At 41.3% G+C, this 22,335-nt stretch overlaps 1 protein-coding gene across 1 annotated transcript in view; it reads left to right on the plus strand.

The window, feature by feature from the left end:
- The window catches only part of LOC124776765 (glutathione S-transferase-like), a 335,310-nt gene that overhangs the window by 294,396 nt on the left and 18,579 nt on the right, over positions 1-22,335 (plus strand). Inside the window, exon 4 of the mRNA XM_047251904.1 lies at positions 14,587-14,754. Coding sequence (XP_047107860.1) covers positions 14,587-14,754 — 168 coding nt within the window. The remainder of the gene's footprint in view (positions 1-14,586; positions 14,755-22,335) is intronic.

Below are 22,335 nucleotides of genomic sequence, written 5' to 3' on the forward strand. Positions count from 1 at the left end.
TTCCACTCTCCTCCACCAGGTGCAAAATGGCACTGTAAGCAATCAGAATGTGAAATTTTTCCTGTTTTCACTTCAGTATGTTGTTTGTCGTTTGGTGACGCATGTTGATGTCGTTTGTGAAGAGACTGCTGGTGTACAGGGTTAATAAGCTTGAAGTTTTCCATATAAAATACAATAGCTATTGAGAAGAAAGATTGTGCACTGCTGGTATAGTTTATCAGAATGGCTGCAACGGCAGACTGCATTTCAGGAATATCACCAACAAAAACAGCTGCCGGCCGGTGTGGCCGTGCGGTTCTAGGCGCTACAGTCTGGAGCCGAGCGACCGCTACGGTCGCAGGTTCGAATCCTGCCTCGGGTATGGATGTGTGTGACGTCCTTAGGTTAGTCAGGTTTAATTAGTTCTAAATTCTAGGCGACTGATGACCTCAGAAGTTAAGTCGCATAGTGCTCAGAGCCATTTGAACCAAAAACAGCTACGAAGACACCAAAAATCAATAAATTGGCTAAAGAAAATAATCAAGAAATTTGAAGAAACAGGTGAATTAAACGGTGCCCCAGATAGAGGGAGGAAGCCCATTTCCGTGGCAGTTGCTGATGAAGTTCCTTTAGCCACAACGACAGTGCAGCAAATGCCTCAAATTCTGTGGCCAGTGCTCAATCTGTCTCACGAGAATTGCCTCTCTCCTGGTCAACATATTCTTTGAACAGATGAGGCACATTTTAATCTGCATACTGAAAGCTTTGGATCAAGGAAGCCAGGTAGATGCAGTGTTTCTTGATTTCTGAAAAGAATTTGACTCAGTACCACACCTTAACTTATTGTCAAACTTACGATCATGTGGGGTATCAAGTGAAATTTGTGACAGGATTGAGGACTTTTTGGTAGGTAGGACACAGCACGTTAATTTGGATGGAGAGTCGTCGTCATATGTGGAAGTAACTTCGGGTGTCCCCCAGGGAAGTGTGTTGGGACCCTTGCTCTTTATGTTGTATACTAATGATCTTTCAGACAACATTAACAGTAAAATCAGACTTTTTGCAGATGACGCAGTTATCTATAATGAAGTACTACCTGACAGAAACTGCATAAATATTCAGTCAGACGTTGATAAGATTTCAACATTGCGCAGAGATTGGCAACTTGCTCTAAATCTTCGGAAATGTAAAATTTTGCACTTCACAAAACGTGAAAACGTAATATCCAATGACTATAATATCAACGAGTCACTGTTGGGATCAGCTAACTCTTGCAAATACCTGGGTGTAAAACTTTGTAGGGATATGAAATGGAATGATCACATAGATTCATTCGTGAGTAAAGCAGATGGTAGACTTCGGTTTATTGGTAGAATACTGGGGAAATGCAATCAGTCTACAAAAGAGATTGCTTACAAATCACTCCAGCGACCCATCCTAGAACATGCTCAAGAGTTTGGGACCCTTACCAGATAGGAATAAGAGAGGATATTGAACGTATACAAAGAAGGGCAGCACGAATAGTCACAGATTCGTTTAATTCATGGGAGAGTGTCACAGAGATACTGAACGAACTGAACTGGCAGACTCTTGAAGACAGACGTAAACTACCCTCAGAAAGTCTATTAACAAAGTTTCACGAAGCGGCTTTAAATGATTACTCTAGGGATATACTGCAAACCCCTATGTATTCCTCATACAAGGATCATGAAGATGAGAATAATTACTGTACGCACAGAGGCATTCAAACAATGATTCTTCCTGTGCTCCATACGTGAATGATACAGGAAGAAACTGGGACAATGAGGCGTACCCTCTGCCATTCACCACACGATGGTTTGCAGAGTATTGACTTATATGCAGATGTAGATGCATGGTGCTGTAAATGCACAGAACTGTCACATACTCGGTTCTACTCCGCCACGTATTATGCAGGAACATCCACTGCACTCAGCTTACGTGGCTGTGGCGTGGTTCCACAGTCCCCTTCGTTCTCTGTCTGTTTTTCTTAACGTCATCCCAGTTTTGCGAGAACGCAACTGTTTACACACCTCTATTTTCAGTCAAGATTGGGTACCACAACACGTTGCTTGCCTGGTGAAGATGTGCTTAGGGAAACCTACAGTAATGACCGCATCATCTCTAGGCAGTTTCAAGAGTTGACCTACATCATGTGACTCCTGGTTGTGGGATATCTCAAAGATCGTGTCCATCACTGCTGTATCTGAACTCTTTCTGACCTGAAGGATAACATACAAAGACATTTCGCTCTGATTTCACTGGATGTACTGCAAGCAACTGCCAACCATGCAGTGTTATGGTTGCAACTGACTGTTGAGTTGAAAGCACATATTGAACACGTCGTGACTTGTGGCCATATCCTAACAAATGTGCCAGAACTGTGTGTTCGATCGTTCCTCCCCTTTTCCTGCAACCACACCACATTATAACTGCCTACAGCGCCATACATCTACATCTACATCTACATCTACATGGATACTCTGCAAATCACATTTAAGTGCTGGCAGAGGGTTCATCGAACCACCTTCACAATTCTCTATTATTCCAATCTCGTAAGCGCGCGGAAAGAACGAACACCTATATCTTTCCGTACGATCTCTGATTTCTCTTATTTTATCTTGGTGATCGTTTCTTCCTGTGTAGGTTGGTGTCAACAAAATATTTTCCCATTCGGAGGAGAAAGTTGGTGATTGGAATTTCGTGAGAAGATTCCGTCGCAACGAAAAACGCCTTTCTTTTGATGATTTCCAGCCCAAATCCTGTATCATTTCTGTAACACTCTCTCCCATATTCAGCGATAATACAAAACGTGCTGCCCTTCTTTGAACATTTTCGATGTACTCCGTCAGTCCTTTCTGGTAAGGATCCCACACCGCGCAGCAGTATTCTAAAAGAGGACGGACAAGCGTAGTGCAGGCAGTCTCCTTAGTAGATCTGTTACATTTTGTAAGTGTCCTGCCAATAAAACGCAGTCTTTGGTTAGCCTTCCCCACGACATTTTCTGTGTGTTCCTTCCAATTTAAGTTGTTCGTAATTGTAATACCTACGTATTTAGTTAACTTTACGGCTTTTAGATTAGACTGATTTATCGTGCAACCGAAATTTAACGAATTCCTTTTAGCACTCATGTAGATGACTTAGGGTCAACTGCCAATTTTCGCACCATTCAGATATCTTTTCTAAACCGTTTTGCAATTTCTTTTGATCTTCTGATGACTTTATTGGTCGATAAACGACAGCGTCATCTGCAAACAACCTAAGACGGCTGCTCAGATTGTCTCCCAAATCGTTTATATAGATAAGGAACAGCAAGGGGCCTATAACACTTATCTTGGGGAACACCAGAAATTACTTCTGTTTTACTCGATGACTTTCCGTCAGTTACTACGAACTGTGACCTCTCTGACGGGTCACATAACTGAGACGATATTCAAATGGTTCAAATGGCTCTAAGCACTATGGGAGTTAACATGTGAGGTCATCAGTCCCTAGACTTAGAACTACTTAAACCTAACTAACCTAAGGACATCACAAACATCCATGCCCGAGGCAGGATTCGAACCTGCGACCGTAGCAGCAGCGAGACGATATTCCATAAGCACGCAATTTCACTACAAGCTGCTTGTGTGGTACAGTGCCAAAAGCCCTGCGGAAATCCAGAAATACGGAATCGATCTGAAATCCTTTGTGAGTAGCACTCAACACTTCATGTGAATAAAGAGCTAGTTGTGTTTCACAGGAACGATATTTTCATCTGTTATTTTTTCCATCATACTCCACGAGCGCACCACCTAATGAATACCTTCGACGTCTGAGCACCCTGTAATGTATAACAATCCGTACTGCAGCTTTTGGAGCACCATCAGCCGGCCGAAGTGGCCGTGCGGTTAAAGGCGCTGCAGCCTGGAACCGCAAGACCGCTACGGTCGCAGGTTCGAATCCTGCCTCGGGCATGGATGTTTGTGATGTCCTTCGGTTAGTGAGGTTTAACTAGTTCTAAGTTGTAGGGGACTAATGACCTCAGCAGTTGAGTCCCATAGTGCTCAGAGCCATTTGAACCATTTTTTTTTTTTTGTTAATGTTATTGGTTGTTTTTTCCGATTATGCCGCAATTTCCAAAGATGTGGTTAGGCTGGGACGTAATAGCGCAGCTTAAATTATAACAGTCGTCGCAAATATTCAGCTATTTTCTCCGAATATTCGCTATTACTGAGATCCAATAGCATAGCTTATAACGCTGCGAGTCAAATGGCCGTGTATTAAACATGGAAGTAAAAAAAAGAAGGGAGATGGCACTATAGAATTAGGCTGTACGTTGTTTTGCAGCCAGAGTGGGCGAGGCCTGCTGCCATTTTAAGTTGACCAAAACATTGGCAGACTACTGTTTACGGTTGCTTCTTGTTTATTATTTCGTCGTGTGCATGCTACAGCTATTTTAAATACTAAAAATTACAGAGCGTGCTTGAGTAACATAGTGTCAGGAAGGTAATTTCGAACATTTTTTCTGTTGTTGAATCCTTATGTACTCTATTAATATGACACATTTATAGCATCATTAATGTATCTTGTTTTTGTTGATGCATTTCGAATAATGAAGAAGAGAAGGATGTGATGTGAAAAGGATGTTTTCGTAATGCATTTTATTCCACTTTTACTATATTGGTAGCAAATGAAGCTGGAACTCCAAAACCAATGCTTGTTTACTTACTGGTACTGCTTCATGTCCGTTACATGTTCAGCATTCAACTATTATGAACTACATTTTTAATGACCACATTTGCAAAAACCTTACCTACGAGTTATTTGTTAGCCTAAAAACGTGTGCAATGAGGAAAGAAGCAAGGCGTGGTATCGTATCTTGTGCATGACACCAAAGCGAACGATTATTGAAGTGTCAAAGAAACAGAACTGCGTGGAGGTATACCTCCATGCAGAATAGAGTTCTTGTTTTATTAGATTGTTAGACCATTAGTTTCACTGTAGTTTCCAAAACTTCTCATTTTGACGTCTTACCTATGACGCGTCATTCAGTGTGTGACCAATAATAGCATTTACGGGGTAAAAAACGTTATAAATTTTTGAACATCTTTCAGCATTGTGGAATGCTGTAAATGTGATTAAGGGAATGGACTCAAACGCTGAAGAGCCCTTAAAATGGACATTTTGCTTTAACACGTATGTAAGTAACTTTTTAGTAATGATAGCCTAACCTGTGTAAGATGTAGGCCTACGTTTCCAACAGTAGCCTGTTTGCTTCTTTTCGCGGTATATTTTCCGCCAGTAAGAGTTTTTCAGGAATAGCCAAACACAGCACAATTGGATTGCGCGGCTGCTTTGGTTATCTGCTTGATTTTCTTTTTAATTTCATTTTGAGGTTTTGAAAGTATATACGCTTTATGATATACCAATAGTTAGTTTCATGTTCCATGTATCATTTGTCATATATACTGACATAATTTTTTTTTTTTTTGTAAGAACTCCTCCATGCTGATCATTTATTAGTTTTTACGTTTTTTAATTAAAGACATGCATATATTAGCAATTCCTACCCATCACCATTTACACAATACAGTAGATAATCTTCTATGGAATAGGAGTAATCAAAAAGGAACGTTGTCAGTTTTAGTTTGTGCTACAAACATAGTTCAAATGGCTCTGAGAACTATGGGACTTAACTTCTGAGGTCATCAGTCCCCTAGAACTTAGAACTACTTAAACCTAACTAACCTAAGGACACCACACATATCCATGCCCGAGGCAGGATTCGAACCTGCGACCGTAGCGGTAGCGCGGTTCCAGACTGAAGCGCCTAGAACCGCTCGGCTACTCCGGCCGGCAAAACCACTAGAATAAAAGTAAACAGTGCAACAATAATTCATGTATACAAAAGAAAATATTGCTTGAGGGGCTCCACTTAAGAATGAAATGTGATTCCATTAAACTTTAGACTACCATCAGATCGATTAGAACACCGGTAAACAATGCAAGCTGGTATTTTTTATGAAACAAGTACATCTCCACACAATCACAGCACCCAGCACTGTTGAAACTGGGCACGGGCAAGTCAGGGACGTCACAAGGAAGTATCGCCGCAGTGAACTATGGAGGTATGAATGCGATGAATCTTAGTGTTTTGGGCTAATTAAGATGCGGACATCGGCTTTCATTTTGTGATGTAATAACGCCTCCCTTCTTTTTATACCTACATGATACTAAATGAAATATGTAGTAGTATGTCAAGAATTACGTTCAGATATTACACAGTGAAACAATGAAAGAAACAAAAGACTGTGCCGTGGCCGTGCTATTAACTGTTTATTATACAACATGGAGTGCAACGGATGCTTGCTCGAACAAGCTCCTTTAAATTGCGTGAATAAGGCTACTTGGGTGGTAGACAATAATGTCCTACCAAAAACCATGGACTGCTTACAGTGCTGTGCTCCAGCTGGTTTCACGCGTTAGTCGAAAGATCGATATGCAAATCTCATTCAAGCTAAAGTAGCAGGAAGTGCGATGTTATTCTAGGATAACGGTACCCAAAATACATTTACAAATTCCAAACTCTGCAACTTTTTAAAACAGCCAAAACACTATCTGGATGCTGCAGCCTGAGTTTTCATCCGAAGGTACTCTTATGGGCGTTGAAATGTGTGTGCGTTTTAGTATTACCATATCGATATGTTTTTCGTGTTGTAAGTGTTTGCATATCATGTAGCTGAGACGGAAATGGTTAACCAGTGCCGCATTCAACTGGATGATTGGGGGCAGGGGGGTTACTCAGACAGGAAAGGAGAAACGGCCGGCCGGAGTGGCCGTGCGGTTCTAGGCGCTACAGTCTGGAGCCGAGCGGCCGCTCCGGTCGCAGGTTCGAATCCTGCCTCGGGCATGGGCGTGTGTGATGTGCTTAGGTTAGTTAGGTTTAATTAGTTCTAAGTTCTAGGCGACTGATGACCTCAGAAGTTAAGTCGCATAGTGCTCAGAGCCATTTGAAAGGAGAAACGACTGGAAACTAACTGAATCGTTCTTTTTTATTATTTTTTATTTGGTTGTTCCCTTGGATTGGTTTCACATAAAGGAACGAATGAATAATTCAACAGATAAATACACAACGGAATGAGTCATTTCCAATAGCCTACTGAATCGATTGTTTCCAATCAGTTATACCCATCACTAGCTATGATTAATTTCTTGGTTGGGTTCCTGTTATCATATTAACACATTAATGTCTTGAGAATTTTCAATCACAGTTCAGGATGCTGCAAAACCCGCAAATAGTTTGAACGATCATCATCTGAGGGGTTGCAATCTAAAAGTGTATTTGCAGATCTGATTTTTGATGTCAATATACCAGACGCCCATTCTGCTGATTTTCATTCACTTGTCAAAATCTGCTGTTCTGTACTCTTCGCTAATTTGTCATCTGATTTCATTACATTTGTGTGGTTGGATGATCTGTTAAAAAACAGAGGAATGTTATATTTTACATTTCACCAGGTAATGGAGTTAATTTGCTATAAATTTAGGTGATCTTGTTGCAAAGGTCATCTTTTTTTCCCTTTATTATGATTTCATTCCCCTGCCCCATTTGGGCAGGGGAGGGCTGTCAGCGGCACAATCCGCCACTCTTCAGCTGAGTGGCAGGACAACTAAAATAAGAATAAAATGTTACATACATAAGGCGATAAAAAAAGGGGAACATATAACAGAGTAATGGGAGAAAATGGAGGTAAAAATAGATTGACATGGAGACGTTCATGGGGGACAGTTAAAAAAGTCACCAGAAAGTTAAAAACACAGTTGGCAATTCTTAAAACACAGAGAAGACACTGAATGGACATGTACAGCTTAAAAGTCGGCCATAGTATTAAAAACACTGCAGAACAACACACTTAAAACCCACTTATAGCACACATGACAAAGAATAAAACTGCCAGGTGGGACCTGCTGAGGGAAAGGTCAGAGAGGGTGGAAAAGGAGGGGAGAGCAAGGGGCAGCAGGGGAAGTGGCGGGATGAAGAGAGTAGGGGCGTCAGTGGGTACACAAAGAGGCAGGAGACAAGTGGAGTGGGAGATGAAGAGGGAAGACAGGGCAGGAGGGAGTGCAGAGACACTGAAAGGGGGCACAAGAGAAGGAGGGGGAAGCCGCTCAGGAGGAGGGAGGGGGAGGAGAGGGAGCCCTGAGGAGGAGGCAGGAAGATGGGGTTAGAGTTAGTAGGAAGGGTAGATGTCAGGGCGAAGCTCATCATCCGGCAGGGGTAGATGGTGGAAGTTGCGTTGGGAAAGGAGATGGAGGGTGTGGAGATGGAGAGAGGGTGGGGTACAACGGTAAAGGCGCGGCACGTGGTTGGGGGTGGAGAGGAAGGGAGACACCAGGAGGTGAGGGGGATCAAGGCGGCGGACAATATATAGTGTGGGGATGTGTCCAAGGAAAAGGAGAAGGTGGGAGAAGGGGATGAGGTCATAGAGGATGCGCATGGGGGACAGATTGCCGATACGGAAGGTGAGGCAGAGCGCATGGCGTTCGAGGATTTGGAGGGCTTTATAGAACTGGGGAGAGGCGGAAATCCAAGCTACGTTTGCATAACAGAGGATGGGGCAGATCAAGGATTTGTAGGTGTGAAGGATGGTGGAAGGATGCAGACCCCACGTCCGGCCGGACAGGAGTTTCAGGAGGCGGAGGCGATTGTGAGCTTTGTTTTGGATGGTAAGGAGATGGAGTGGTCCAGGTGAGGTGATGGTCAAGTGTGAGGCCAAAGTATTTGAGGGTAGCAGTAGGTGGATAGGACGGCCATAAATGGTGAGGTAGAAATCATGGAGGCGGAAGGAGCGGGTGGTGCGGCCTATGATGATCGCCTGGGTCTTGGAGGGGGCTAGGAAGGCGGTGTCATCAGCAAACTGGAGAAGATGAACAGGTGGGGGAGGTTTGGGCATATCAGCAGTGTACAGGAGAGAGAGGAGAGGGGAAAGGACAGAACCTTGGGGCACGCCGGCAGAGGGATAGAAAATGCGGGAGTTGGAATTGTGGATAGTCACATAGGAGGGATGATGGGAGAGGAAGGAAGCAATGAGACGGATGAAGTTGATGGAGAGAGCATAGGTCTGGAGTTTGAAGAGGAGCCCGGGATGCCAGACACAGTCATAGGCGTTCTGGAGATAAAGGGAAACAAAGATAGTGGAGCGACGGGAGTTAAGTTGGAGGGAAAGAAGATTGGTAAGGTTAAGGAGCTGGTCGTTGGTGGAGAAGGAAGGCCGGAAGCCACATTGGGTAAGGGGAAGGAGGTGGTGCTGGTTAAGGTGGCGGCAAATACGGTGAGAGAGGATGGCCTCGAAGACCTTACTGAACACGGAGGTGAGGCAGATGGGACAATAGGAAGAGGTATCAGAGGGGGGTTTATTAGGTTTAGGGAACAGCAGGACACGGGAAGTCTTCCACAAGTCAGGGTAAAATCCAGTGGAGAGGAGGTCATTGTACAGGGTAGCATGGACAGACAGGAAGGATGGGGGGATTCCTTGAGGTGGCGGTAGGTGACGCCATCATGACCAGGGGTTGTGTTGCGTTTGGAGCGGAGGATGAGTGTGATGTCTTGTGCGTTGATGGGAGTGTTGATGTCTGAGGGGGGTAACCGATCCAAGTACTGGAAGCTAGGGGCGAGCGGGGGGACAGAGGTGTCAGTGCAGTCAAGGACAGTGGGGGAGAGGGAGTAATCAAAATGGTGATCATCAGGAATGGAGAAGACCTCAGATAGGTGGGAAGCAAAATGGTTAGCCATACTGAGGTTGTCAGGAAAGGGTTGATCATCATGGAGGATGGGGTAATGCGGGGTAGGATGGCTACCAGTAAGGTGGTGGAAGGCTGACCAGTACTTGGAGGGAGGGTGGAGTTGAGGCGTGTGCATGTCTGGTGCCAGTCCTGGCATTTCTTGCAAAGGTCGTCCAAAATTACTGTTCTAAAATACTTGTCAATCACTGTTGCATCCATGTACACTAATAGAAATAAATTATCTGCCTCTGTGCGTCGTAACCCTTTCTTTAGTACAAGGTTATTATAATTAAAGTTAAACTTTCAAAACACTGTAGAAATAAAGCCACTGTTCAGAATGACGTTAAATTGCAATGGAATATTATCGGAGAAGGGGGAAAATGTATGGCAGAAGAAAAACAAGAGTGTGAAAATTGATCAATAGATGGCGCTGTATGTTTCAGAATACGTAAATGAAAGCACCTGTCATGCGTACGACCCATTGAAGTTGGTATAAACACGCCAGGTACACGGCTTTTCCTCCTTTCACGTCTGCAATGTTCGCCATGACTGTCTCAATGCAGAATCACGCTCTGCTTGTAAAGCTGTATTACAGGAATGATGACTGTGTACACGTCGCTCTGCAGAAGTTCCGGACACTGTAGGGTTTAAAATAGGCGTTGGTCTCATGACTGCCGTGGGTCTGGAGAAAATTATTCGGAAATTCGAAAAGACAAATTCTTATGGTGTGCAACCTCGTAGAGGGTGGAAACGAATTGATTTCACGTCAGAGGAAGCAGTGGCCACAGCAATGCAAGAGGAGACGGAATGGTGGTGTGTAAACATGTAGTGCGCGGAGAATTGTCCGAACATTGGACATACCCGTGAGCACGGTGCGTAAAATTCTACGAAACATCCTTCTTTGTTATCCATTCAGAATTACTCACGTGCACGAGTTGCTTCCTGTTGACCTGCCAGCAAGAGAGACCTTGGATTTAGCATTTCTTGCTCGCATGTAAGTGGACAATGATTGGCCGTGACAGATTTTGTGGACAGAAAACGCCCACTCCCATCTGACAGGATATGTCAATGCACAGAATTGTCGAATATGAGCAACGGAAAATCCACACGCAAATCAACCAGTACCACTTCGTCCAGAAAAGATCACTGTGTGGTGCATGTTTACCTCATCATTTATCATAGGGCCAAATTTTTTTGAAGAAACAGGTACTTCCGGCCCTGTTACCTGTACCATCATTGATAAGCGCTATGGGTGTCTTTTGCGCAACCATGTCATTCCAGCTCTCCTACAGCGTGCATGTGTGAATGGGATCATTTTTATGCAAGATGGCGCACCTCTGCACATTGCAAATCCAGTTAAGCAGCTGCTGAAGCGTCATTTCGGAAATGCTAGAATTACCAGCCGCCATTTCCCTACCGCCTGGCCGTTCCGACCACCTGATCTTAATCCATGTGGCCCTGGCTGTAGGGCTATCTGAAAGATGTTGTGTTCAGTGTTCCAATTGCAAACTTAGCTGCAAGCTGCATTGAAGGCACATATTGTGCGACACGTTCTGAACGTGACTCCGGAAACACTTCGATCAGTGGTGGAACATGCTGTTTCTCGATTTCAACTTAGTGTAGAAAACGGTGGGCAGCATATTGAACATATTTTGCGCTAGTCACACAGAAATTAATAATCCAATTTGATTTTGATTGATGCTTTTCATGCGGTTTTTGGTCTCAAGACAATTAAAAACCGATTTTTCCTATTCAATGTGATATGTATGACCTTGCCGTGGTGGATGGGCTTATGTAACTAACAGTATCATACATGTACACCCATGCCCACTGAGTAGTACAGTTTAACATCAAACGTACACCTTAGGCATTGTTGCATGATTCATTTGTCATTTGTAGTCGACCACTATTAAATTATGATGCTTACAGCGCCATCTATTGCTACATTTTGTAACTGTCTATTTTTGTTCTGCCATACGTTTCCCCCGTTCTCCATAATATTCTGTTGCAATGTGATGTCATTCTGACCAGTGTGTTGTTTCTATAGCAGTTTGAAAGTTTAACTTTAATTATAATCACCCTGTATATCTAACTTACGACAGGTATGTAGGCTCTCCACGTTCCTCCGTCCTATGCTTCTTCCTTAATCTGCTGCTGACTTCGGCTGTCTTTAATACCACATAGAATTCCAAGTCTTTTTATCCTCTTCTCCCATTCTTCCAGTAAAGGACATTATTTGTCACCAATGTATTTGGACAGATTGCACATTATATAAAAAAGGATAGTTGGAGATTGAAGCAGTCTTTCTTCCTGTGCCTCATACGCATTTGGAATGGGAAGTATCCCTAAAATATGATACCACACCTAAATATCCTCTGTCATGCACTTCACAGTGGTTTGCAGAGAGTGCATGTGAATGCAGATATAGATCATTTGGCTCCAGTTCATTGCTTTTGTCTAACACTATACAAAACCACTTTTGAGACATATACGTGGTATCTGCTCTTTCAGACACATCTGAAAGAACAGACGTTACATCTATAATTAAGGTGATAATGGCCAATGATCCCTACAGTGCAGATGTACACCAGGCTTGAACCCTTATAGGGATCGGCTAGATGCCACGAGTAAGGAGACTAATGAGCGGGGGCACTACATCAGTACTTTGTGGTATAAGTTGAGAATTTGGGTTTGACAGATGTGCTAGGGTAGTCTGGACAGTTGTGGTGACTCTGTGTCTGGGTGGCATAGTAGTCAGCACATCTGCCTAGTAAGCAGGGGACCTGGGTTCAAATCTCAAGTCTGGCACAAATTTTCATCTTGCTCCATTTAGGTAAATCTGTGACCACTGGCAGCTGATGTCTTTGCATCTTGACTGTTGACACAATCTGGAAACAGTTTCAATACATGTTCAGTTCTTTCACTACACTGAATATTCCAAATTTCTTCCTCTTTTTCACATAAGTTGCAAAAGGTCCACTGCATTGACTATCTTGGTCTGATGAAGACAAGTTATTCGACACTATTTGTGATACAACTGGCTTGTGTCTCTTGGAAGTGTCACTGTGGAATGCTTTGCCCGTGTCCGTCTGCATCACATCCCTGCCACACTGCCACCAGACATCCATGGTACACCATGTCTGTGTGCCCTGTACCTTAGACGGTGCCCTTTCTGTTGGATGTTCAGATATTTTGGTCATAGACTGTAGCTCTTCATTGCCCACAATATAGTTTATTTATTATACTTTCTGTATGGCAACGATCACAATGACTTCATTTAGAAACAGGATGGAGCCCTAACCACACTTCCTTAGTGGTGTACAAGCATTTATTAACAATGAGTTTCCTCAAGGATGAGCTAGCATTAGGAATTCTACTGATTCTTGACTGCCTCATTGATTACCTAGTTTGTATTATCACAGTTAACTGTCTTAGTGTTTCTGCCTATGAGCATTTGTGAAAGACTCGGTTATCTGTCCCTCCCAAATACTGTAGGTTAACTTGTAAACCATATAACAACAGCAGGGACTGCAGTAATATCATAGTAGTTGCACAACCATAGGACATGTAATAGTAATTTGCATCAGGAGGAATGCATACTGAGCATTGACAAAAACTGTAAGTAAACGTTTTATATTTGGAAATACTGATCCCGTCATAAGTTATCACAAGATTCTATATTCAGAGAGAGAAAAAAGGGAGGAAAGAAAATAATTTTTTTTCCATATGGATTACATTAATTATGTAACATTTCATATTCACGTAATATACCTAAAATTTAAATGAGTGGCGAGAGATAAATAACCAGCACTTATTTTAAACACAGTAAATTGTAAAAAGTGGGAGATATTTCTGCAAATCCTGTTTCCAGTTTATTAGCCTTAATTCTCACAACTCTGCATTTGCTAGATATAATCCAGTGAATGAAATCACTGATTTGTTGCAACCATGTGGGATTAGCAGAATAATATACTAGAGCACTGTCAGTTTTTTGGTTGGCCTAGTTTGTATTTTATGGAAACTAATTTCATGTGCCATAATGAAGAGACATAAAACTACAATAAGGCAAGGACCTATTGCTCCAAAAGTTAACATGAAGTCCTTAAAGTGAGTCATAAGTGTAGCACACTCCCACAGACTTCAGGTGCTGGTAACTTACTTTTAAGCACCCTCTTATGTTGTTGTCAGACATATGCCAAAAGTGAACTTTACAAAAACTGACTTGCAACAAAGAAGTTATAGGCTAAATGGTTCAGTCCATAAACTCATTTGATATTATCCTCAGTTCCAGCAGTCTGTAACGCACTTAATGCAAAGGTGCATAGAAATTTAACACAATCCTGGGAAGCTTGTAAATCTGCTACGAAATACAGAAAAAAAGACATATCTTGGATACTGTTTAGGTATATGATGACACATCACAAATTCAAGCATAACATGATAGCAGAGAACACTGTAGTCGAAATTTAAAACTTCTATTCCTCAAATAAAACAATGGAAACTCCTGGTAGCAATATCAACAACATAAGAAAAGACAGATTGACACACACACACACACACACACACACACACACACACACACACACACACACACACACACACCACCCCCCCTACCTCTTACTGACGATGAAGGCTGTAGTCAAAAGCTATATGTGAGTGCCTTTTAATTGTGTCTGTCTGCAACTTGACATGTCAAACTTCTATTTCTATAATTTATTTAATTTTATTTACTTATTTATTTATTTATTTTATCAAGTGCTCTCGAACAGAAAGCATTGAGAAGCTCATAAATTTTCTAATTCAAGTGTAATTTAATTTTTACAGGGATGCCATACGGAATGGTACCAGTATTGGAAATAAATGGAAAACAAGTAGCCCAGTCAAATGCCATAGCACGTTATCTTGCCAGGCAATATGGGCTAGCTGGTAAAGATGAGTGGGAAAGCTTACAATGTGATGTACTTGTTGATACTCTCTCTGACTTAAAGCAAGGTATTCTTTTACACTTCATTGCTAAATTTTTTTAGGATAAATTGTATCAGTGAAATTTCTTAACACTATAAGGTCTAGTCTTCTATCAAATAGAGATACAGATATACTAACAAAGAAGCTTGTTGGTAACAGTTCCATGTCCATTTCTCACAAATAAGACACTTCAGTATGGTTATACTAATCTGTTGATAGGGAGTAAAATACAAAAATGTGAAAAATCTAATTTGTCCTGTTTAGTTGTCTAATACACTCTTTTTATTTTATGCTGCTGTGTGTCTGTCTTGAATGAGTAATACAGGGCGTTTCAAAATGAATGTACAGGTTCTAAGGCTCTGTAACATTTATTACATTCAACTTACAATAATAAATAATACATCAAATGAAAGAGCAGCTGAAACAGTTTTTCTTACAAGTGTTCAATGGGATCACCATTCATCTGACATCGAGTTGGTGTGGGAGTTCTTCCCAAACTTTGATTGGTGAGTCTGGTATAATTGTTGCAACAATACTGTTTCTAAAGTCAGATGGTTCAGTGGGTAGCTGACACACATATACAAGATCCATTATGAATCCCCAAATGTAAAAGTCATGTTGGGTCAGCTCTTGTGTGAACCTGCAGGTAATGCAAAGCAAGCTCTGGCATTCGGCCCCTTGTGGCAAATGCAGTGTTAAGGTACAAAGTCGTTTAACCAATCGTGCACTGAGTTATGCCAATGAGAAGGCACACCATCCTGCTGCCAAATAAAGTTCTGTGGTTCAGCTTCTTCCAGCTGAGGAAAAGAGCCATAATTTAGAGCATCAAGATAATAAATACCAGTAATAGTTGCTTCACCAAAAAAGAAAGGCTCCTCATAAACATCCGCCAGGATATGGCACAGAAAAATTCAGCTTAGTCTCTTTCCAGCTATAGCATCTCATGGGGATTTGTTGACCCCCAAGTGTACACATTACTTGTGTTCACATTTCCACTTAAGTGAAATGTCGATTCATCACCAAAGACGACACAATCCAGAAAATCTTTATTGCCATGCAGCAATGTTTTGGTTGCAAAGTTGGCACATAAACCATACTCTGTAGGCTTTGGAGCTTGTAACAACTGCCAACGATAATGTCATAGTTTTAGGTGTCTCCTTAAGTCTCCACACAGATGTCACTAGAACTGCTAGTTCATGACTAGCCTTCTGAACAGATTTCTTGGGACTACACGTGAAAGTCTCTCACTTGTTCAACACGTCACTCTTGGCTTTTTCCATTCTCTTCCCTTTGTATACAGGTATACAAACAAAACTGTTTGAGTTGCTCTCTTATTTGATGTATTATTTATAATTGTAAGGTGAATGTAATAGATTCTGCAAAGCCTTAAAACCTGTATATTCGTTTTGAAACACCATGTACTTCCTTTGCCATCACTTCCAACTGTCTACATTTTTATCATCTCTCTTTCTACTGCTTGGATCTACAAGGAATACAGCACTCTGTTTCAAAAAGCTTAAAATGCAGCAACTTTCTAGACGTTATTGAGAATAATCCACGTTTCAGTGGGTTTATTGATGAGTCCACACATAGGCCTACAACATTCTTACAGATTACTGAACTATGTAAAGCATAGACAATAAAGTTTTGTGACAGCAAACTAAACTCACATCAGATTAACTTTGTGAGGGTTAATAATCTGATATCTAGACTAATGAAATATGTTACTCAGACAAAAAGTTAAAATTTTGTTGTACATATTGTAGCTGTGTGACTGCACCAGTAGGCATAAATGACTATTTGAAAATAAATTCAAACAGTATTGAAATTCAGTGTTAAAACTGTTATCTTTTCACATTTTCCTATCACTGATATATAACTGAAAACAAGAAATGTAACTGTGATGTGTTTGTTAAGACAAATGGCCATTTCTAACAACAAATGTAATCTACAGACATGAGTTGACTACCTGTCAGTCAGTATGATACCTGGAATATTTGCAAAAATGGGTAGGGAGCTAACAACTTCTTTGATAATCAAATGTTATTACCATTGTTTGCTTATAGATGTGTATTACCTAGTTTTCAAGCAGCAGATCAAAATACTACTCTTAAATTTGACTGCAAGGCCATTAAAGCAATATCTGATCACTACAGCAGAGCCAATTTTGATGCATGCACTTCTGTTGTCACAAATCAGCATTAGTATACAAGAAAAGAAGCACTGATTGGGTGCACTTCTATAACCTCACCCATTAGTAGAGGTTGACAGATATTCCTTCATCCATGATGTTAGAATGGACAGCTTTAACCATCCCCAAAACATTCTGTACATAACATTTTGTACTCTCCTCTTGACTTGGAGTTCTTCACTTCAGCTGATAAAACAAGTCATTCAAATGCACACATTCTGTTTGCACGTTTTAGTTTGAAAATGAAAGTTCTTCACAATTTTCCAATAATGATGTGCACTTTTTTAATAATTTTTGAAAAATAATTAAGATTTTAGTTTCTCATATCACTGAAAGATGTAAATAATGCAAAGAGAGTCTCAGTGGAAGCACAACCAATATATTGAAAATGATTGACTTTTTTTTAATAATCTCTAAAACTATCACCAATTTCAGATTAAACTCAAAACAGACAACATTGTGCTCTCAGATCATGTAGCGACAATATTATTTTTGTCCAGTATTCTACTGTGTGCAATATTTCGTAAGTAAAGACATCAATGGTTCATTCTAAGAATTATTCGATCCAATTTCCCATTAGCCTCCAGCCTCTAACAAGTTTTCACTCTATATCATCCTACTGCACCCTTGCTTGTCTCACACCCAAATTTTATGTCCTTGTTTCTTTCTCTCAATCCTTCCCCTTATACTATTTTCTTTTTGTTTCTATCAACATACTACCCTTGCGTAGGTGCCAGCTGCCTCCACTACTGCTGTATGCATCAACATATTCCGCACTATCACGATCCTGTCCCCAATGGTGTTCCATTGTGTTCTTTCCTCTCCTCAGCCCATTTCTCAAACTAGTAGTGTTTTTAGTTCCATATATACTGTGTTTCCATCAGCTTTTAAATATTCCATTTTTCTGACATTTATATTTACAGTTATACTAACATATCACATTAAATTTAAAAAAACACATTTTTTTTAGTTTAGTAACCAATAAAAGGTGCCAATCTTGTATTTGAATCACATTATATTGCTTTGTTTAAAAGTCAGATACTGGTATTCCACAACATTGGGATACGTTACTCTCTTCATGTCAAGACGAGATACAACCCACTTAATGTGGTAGCCAACTGAACATCTAACATGATTTGCATTATATTACAAGATAGCTGTGAGGAAGGTTTTTATATCTGAATAAGAGATAGAGTATAATGCAGAGAGATCAAATGGCTACTGTGAAAAGTTATAAAGTTAGAAGTGAGAGTCGAGGCAGTTGACCCTGACTTTTAGATTGTCCCTGTCTGTTCTATCTTCTTAAGTTTTCTCCAATCTTGTCTGTTGTTAGCTATCCGTATTGAGATTTCTCCCTGTTATAACTCTTAATTTAGGGTCAGTAACGTTTGTTGAACACAAATGAACTTTCTTTAAGAACAGGTTGAAATAGCCTTCTAGTTCATGAGACCAAACAATAATATTCCTTTATGCAAATTTATGTAAGGCCAAGCACTTCTTTGACACAATGTATGTGTACTGTAATAATAATATGAAGCACGTTCTCTTAAGTCTGGTAGTGGCGGACACAATGTGCTTGTCAGTTGAAGTGCCATAAAACACAGGAACTGTTCCAGGTAAACAGTGGTGATGATAGTAGTTCAGTTGTGGAAGTGAAGTTGGATGATAGCATTCAAGGAAGAGACATCCTTATATATGTATATATCCCTAACAGATGTTCATACGGCTGGCCTGCGATATTGACAATGTTCCCATCACAGTCACCTTCATTGGACATGTGCTGTGTTACACTTATTGATATGCCCTATGTTGCATATGCACATCTGATGGTGTTTCTAAATCCATATCCCTTGACCCAGTACATCAGGCCTCCAGCTGCTTGGCCTGTGTAGGAGAAGGCAACATGTGGAAGGGGCCAGGGGCTGGGAAATGTTCAGAGGGAAGCTGTCAATGACAGTGCTGGACCCAGAGAGCCCTGCATAGGCCCAGAGATTTCTTGGAGCAGAGGTATCCCTCTAGGGCATGCCGGACCCAGTGATTTGACTGTTAATGAAGCAGGATCAACATTCATGGGCATACACATCAGCTTGCAGGAGTGAGAGAGCTGCAATTTGTTTGCAACATGGTGATGGTGGACTCCCCAACAACAGAATCTGCTGATAAGGGTGTTTCAATTATAGTTGGTTGTGGTGCTGGTTCAGCATCCTACATGTTATAGCCACCAACACTATTTGACACCCCCACTGTTCTGCCACAGAGCCCCAGATTCTATCAAGATGTATATACCCATACAGACACAACTACACAGAATGGTGTAGCTGTGTCTGTTTCATGTTCTGAGGTGGAAGCAAGTGATCCAGTAGTGTCCTGTGAGAGCATGCATGAAGGAGCTCCATCAGGCTTCTGTTATTGATGGGCATGATGTAAGAAGCTATGAAGATTTTTAGTACTGAAGCCAATTTTGCAGACCCTAAGGATTTTAACATTTGCACTTTGAAAGTGTGAAGAAACCATTCTGCCAGCCCATTTGAGGCTGTATGTTAAGATGGTGTTGTAAGATGCTTAATTCCACTGTGGGTGCAAAACAGTCTAAAACCACCTACTGTGAATTGGAGATGGTTTTTAGTCACCAGGGTGTGAGGTATACTCTCTATTGTGTAGATCCATTCCAAGGCTCCCACCCTGGTTGCTACTGCTGCTGTCTGCTGGAGGTGGGTGACATACAGGTAGTGAGAGGAGGAGTCCCCAATGATTAAACACATGGATCCAAGAAGGGGTCCATGAGTTTAATGTGAACTTGGTCCCACAGCTCTTCTGATGCTGAGCATGGACAGAACAACTGGAGTAGGGCTGGCTGATGTGCCTGGCAAACAGCACGCTTCTGAACCCCGTGTGCAACTTTGTCATCCATGCAAGGCTAGCAGATGTAGCATCTTGCCAGTTGCTTCACCCTAGAAAGTGTCCTACGGGATTGATGCAGGAGTTGGAGCACCCATTGTTGCAGGAAGGGTCATGGCTACCTTGTGCTATTTATCATATTTCATAAGGAGTTCCACACCTTGCTGAACATAAAGTTGATGCTGCCACTGGGAAAAAGGAAACCTCATTAAACAAATGTCAGTTGGCTGTGTAACTGAAAACAAATTGTTTCCTGGTGATCCATTTCAGGATTCAGACATGCTGGAAGGTGAGACAGAATGTTGAGTGGAAGTGCTATAGTGAATGGAGTATTGGAAATTTGACAAATAGAGAGTCTATCAGCGCTGACAATGTGCCATACACTCTGGGAATTTGCCTTAGTTTCAGTAAGAGACAAGAGTGGTTTATGGTTGGTAGAATGATGAAATTTGTGACCATATAAAAAATGCAAAATTTATTGACACCAAAGATAATTAATGCTTCTATTTCAGTCTAAGAATAAGTTCTTGAGGTGAAGTAAGCATATTAGCATAAACATTAGCCTCTCTGAACCATCTTCTAACTTATGACTGAGAACATCCCAGATGCCATATGGGGAGGCACCTGTTGCCAATACCAGTGTCAGATGGGACTGGTAACTCACAAGACAGGGTGCTGATTGAAGGACTGATTTTAACTCCTGAAGAACCAGAAGATACTCTTCTGGTAGCTGGAAGTACTTATTATGGAGATGATTTAGCAGGTGAGCTATGGAGGCTGCCTGGGGAATAAATTGTGGATAGTAGATCACTTTTCCTGAAAATACTTGAAGGTCTTTAATGGATTTAGGCACAGGCATATTCTGAGTAGCCTCTACATTTTCTTTTATGGGTCAAAGGTCCTCTTTGCTGAGGAAATAGCCTAAATACGGGACCACTGGTTGAGCAAAAGCACATTTGAGAAAGTTACACTTTAGGCTTTTCTGCTCAAGGGCTGCAGTTGTAGTTGGCACAAATGTTGTTCTGTCATATGACCAGTGAGCAGGACATAACTGAGATAATTCACACAGTAAGGAATCTCTGCAATAGTCTGTTTAACAAATGTGTGGAGTATAGTGGGAGCACTGGCCACAGCAAAAGGCAACCTTTTATATTGATAGAGTCTGAACAGTGTGCTCAAGACTAAGATCTAAAATCTTCCAACCGAAAATATGCCTCCACTCATCAATTTTAGGAAAGAGTTTTCATCCCAAAAATCTTATCTGTATGAGACAAAGATTAAGCATCAGGTCCACATGAGCATATTAATGGTTTGCATAAAGTCTCCACTCAATTGGGGAGAGCCTCCAGGCTTCCTAACCAGCACTAATGGCAAAACTCACTGATTGTAAGAATGGGGGACAAAACTTCTTGTTGTTCTAGTCCATGTAGCTTAATCTAACCTTATCCTTAATGGGCAACGAAATCGGGCAAGCTCTGAAAAATTTCAAATCTGTTATTATATTTAAAACAACGTGGCCTGAAAGTCAACTGCTTCCTCTAAATGACAATATAAAAGTGCCATAAATTGTATACAAGGCAATCAGTGGCAGCGCTGGGTACTGATGAGCAAATGGAGTGCTCTTCATGATGTGACAAAGGTGCAAAGGCATCTCTCTCTCTCTCATCAGATAAGAGTTATAAAGCACATCTGATGCAGTCCAAAAAGAGGTGACGTCAGATAATAGCAACTGAGAAAGAGACTGCTGTTGGACCTTATATTTCCCACTATGGAAGTACATGTGACCAACCTGCAATATCAGCAGTATTCCTGCTGCAAATGCCTCACCTGAAGTGGGTGGTGTTACACATATCAATACGTCCATCTGCATATCCAGTGGGATTACTGACCTCCCATTTTGTTCTGTCTCCCTTTACCCAGGATCCTAGCTGATTGTCTCACATTAACATAATTCCCTATAATCTCCTCCTCTCCATTGTCCACCAAGTGAGGTGACACAAGTGTAAGACACTAGATTTGCATTTGGTAAGACAGCAGCTCAATCACCTGTCTGACCATCCAGATTTAGGTTTTCCGTATTTTCCCTCCATCACTTAAAACAAATGCCGAGATGGTCATTTCAAAGGATACAGCCAGTTTCCTCCCCTACTCTAAGGTTGTGCTCCAGTTCTAATTATCTCATTGTTAGTGAGACATTAAATCCTAATCTTATGTCCTTTCTTTTTAAATTGCACTTGGTAAAAAGACATCTGCTCCAGTGACTAATGCTTGCATAATACTTTACTTATGGAGTTTTATTCCACAATTTAGTAAGTGGATATTTTTTTCTATTGGCAGCTCAGTACACACAAGGGGTACCCAAGAAAAAAGAAAAGAAAAAAACAGAATAACATTGCCATGGGCACAGTTTCTGTAGTATGCATTTCTGCCGGTAGGTGTGTATAGCACAATTCATTGCCAGTTCAGTGCTGCCTATGTTGTTGACATGGCTTGTTATATTTATTTGCAGTGATTGTTTT

Source organism: Schistocerca piceifrons, chromosome 2, assembly GCF_021461385.2.
Source record: "Schistocerca piceifrons isolate TAMUIC-IGC-003096 chromosome 2, iqSchPice1.1, whole genome shotgun sequence".
Lineage (NCBI taxonomy): Eukaryota > Metazoa > Arthropoda > Insecta > Orthoptera > Acrididae > Schistocerca > Schistocerca piceifrons.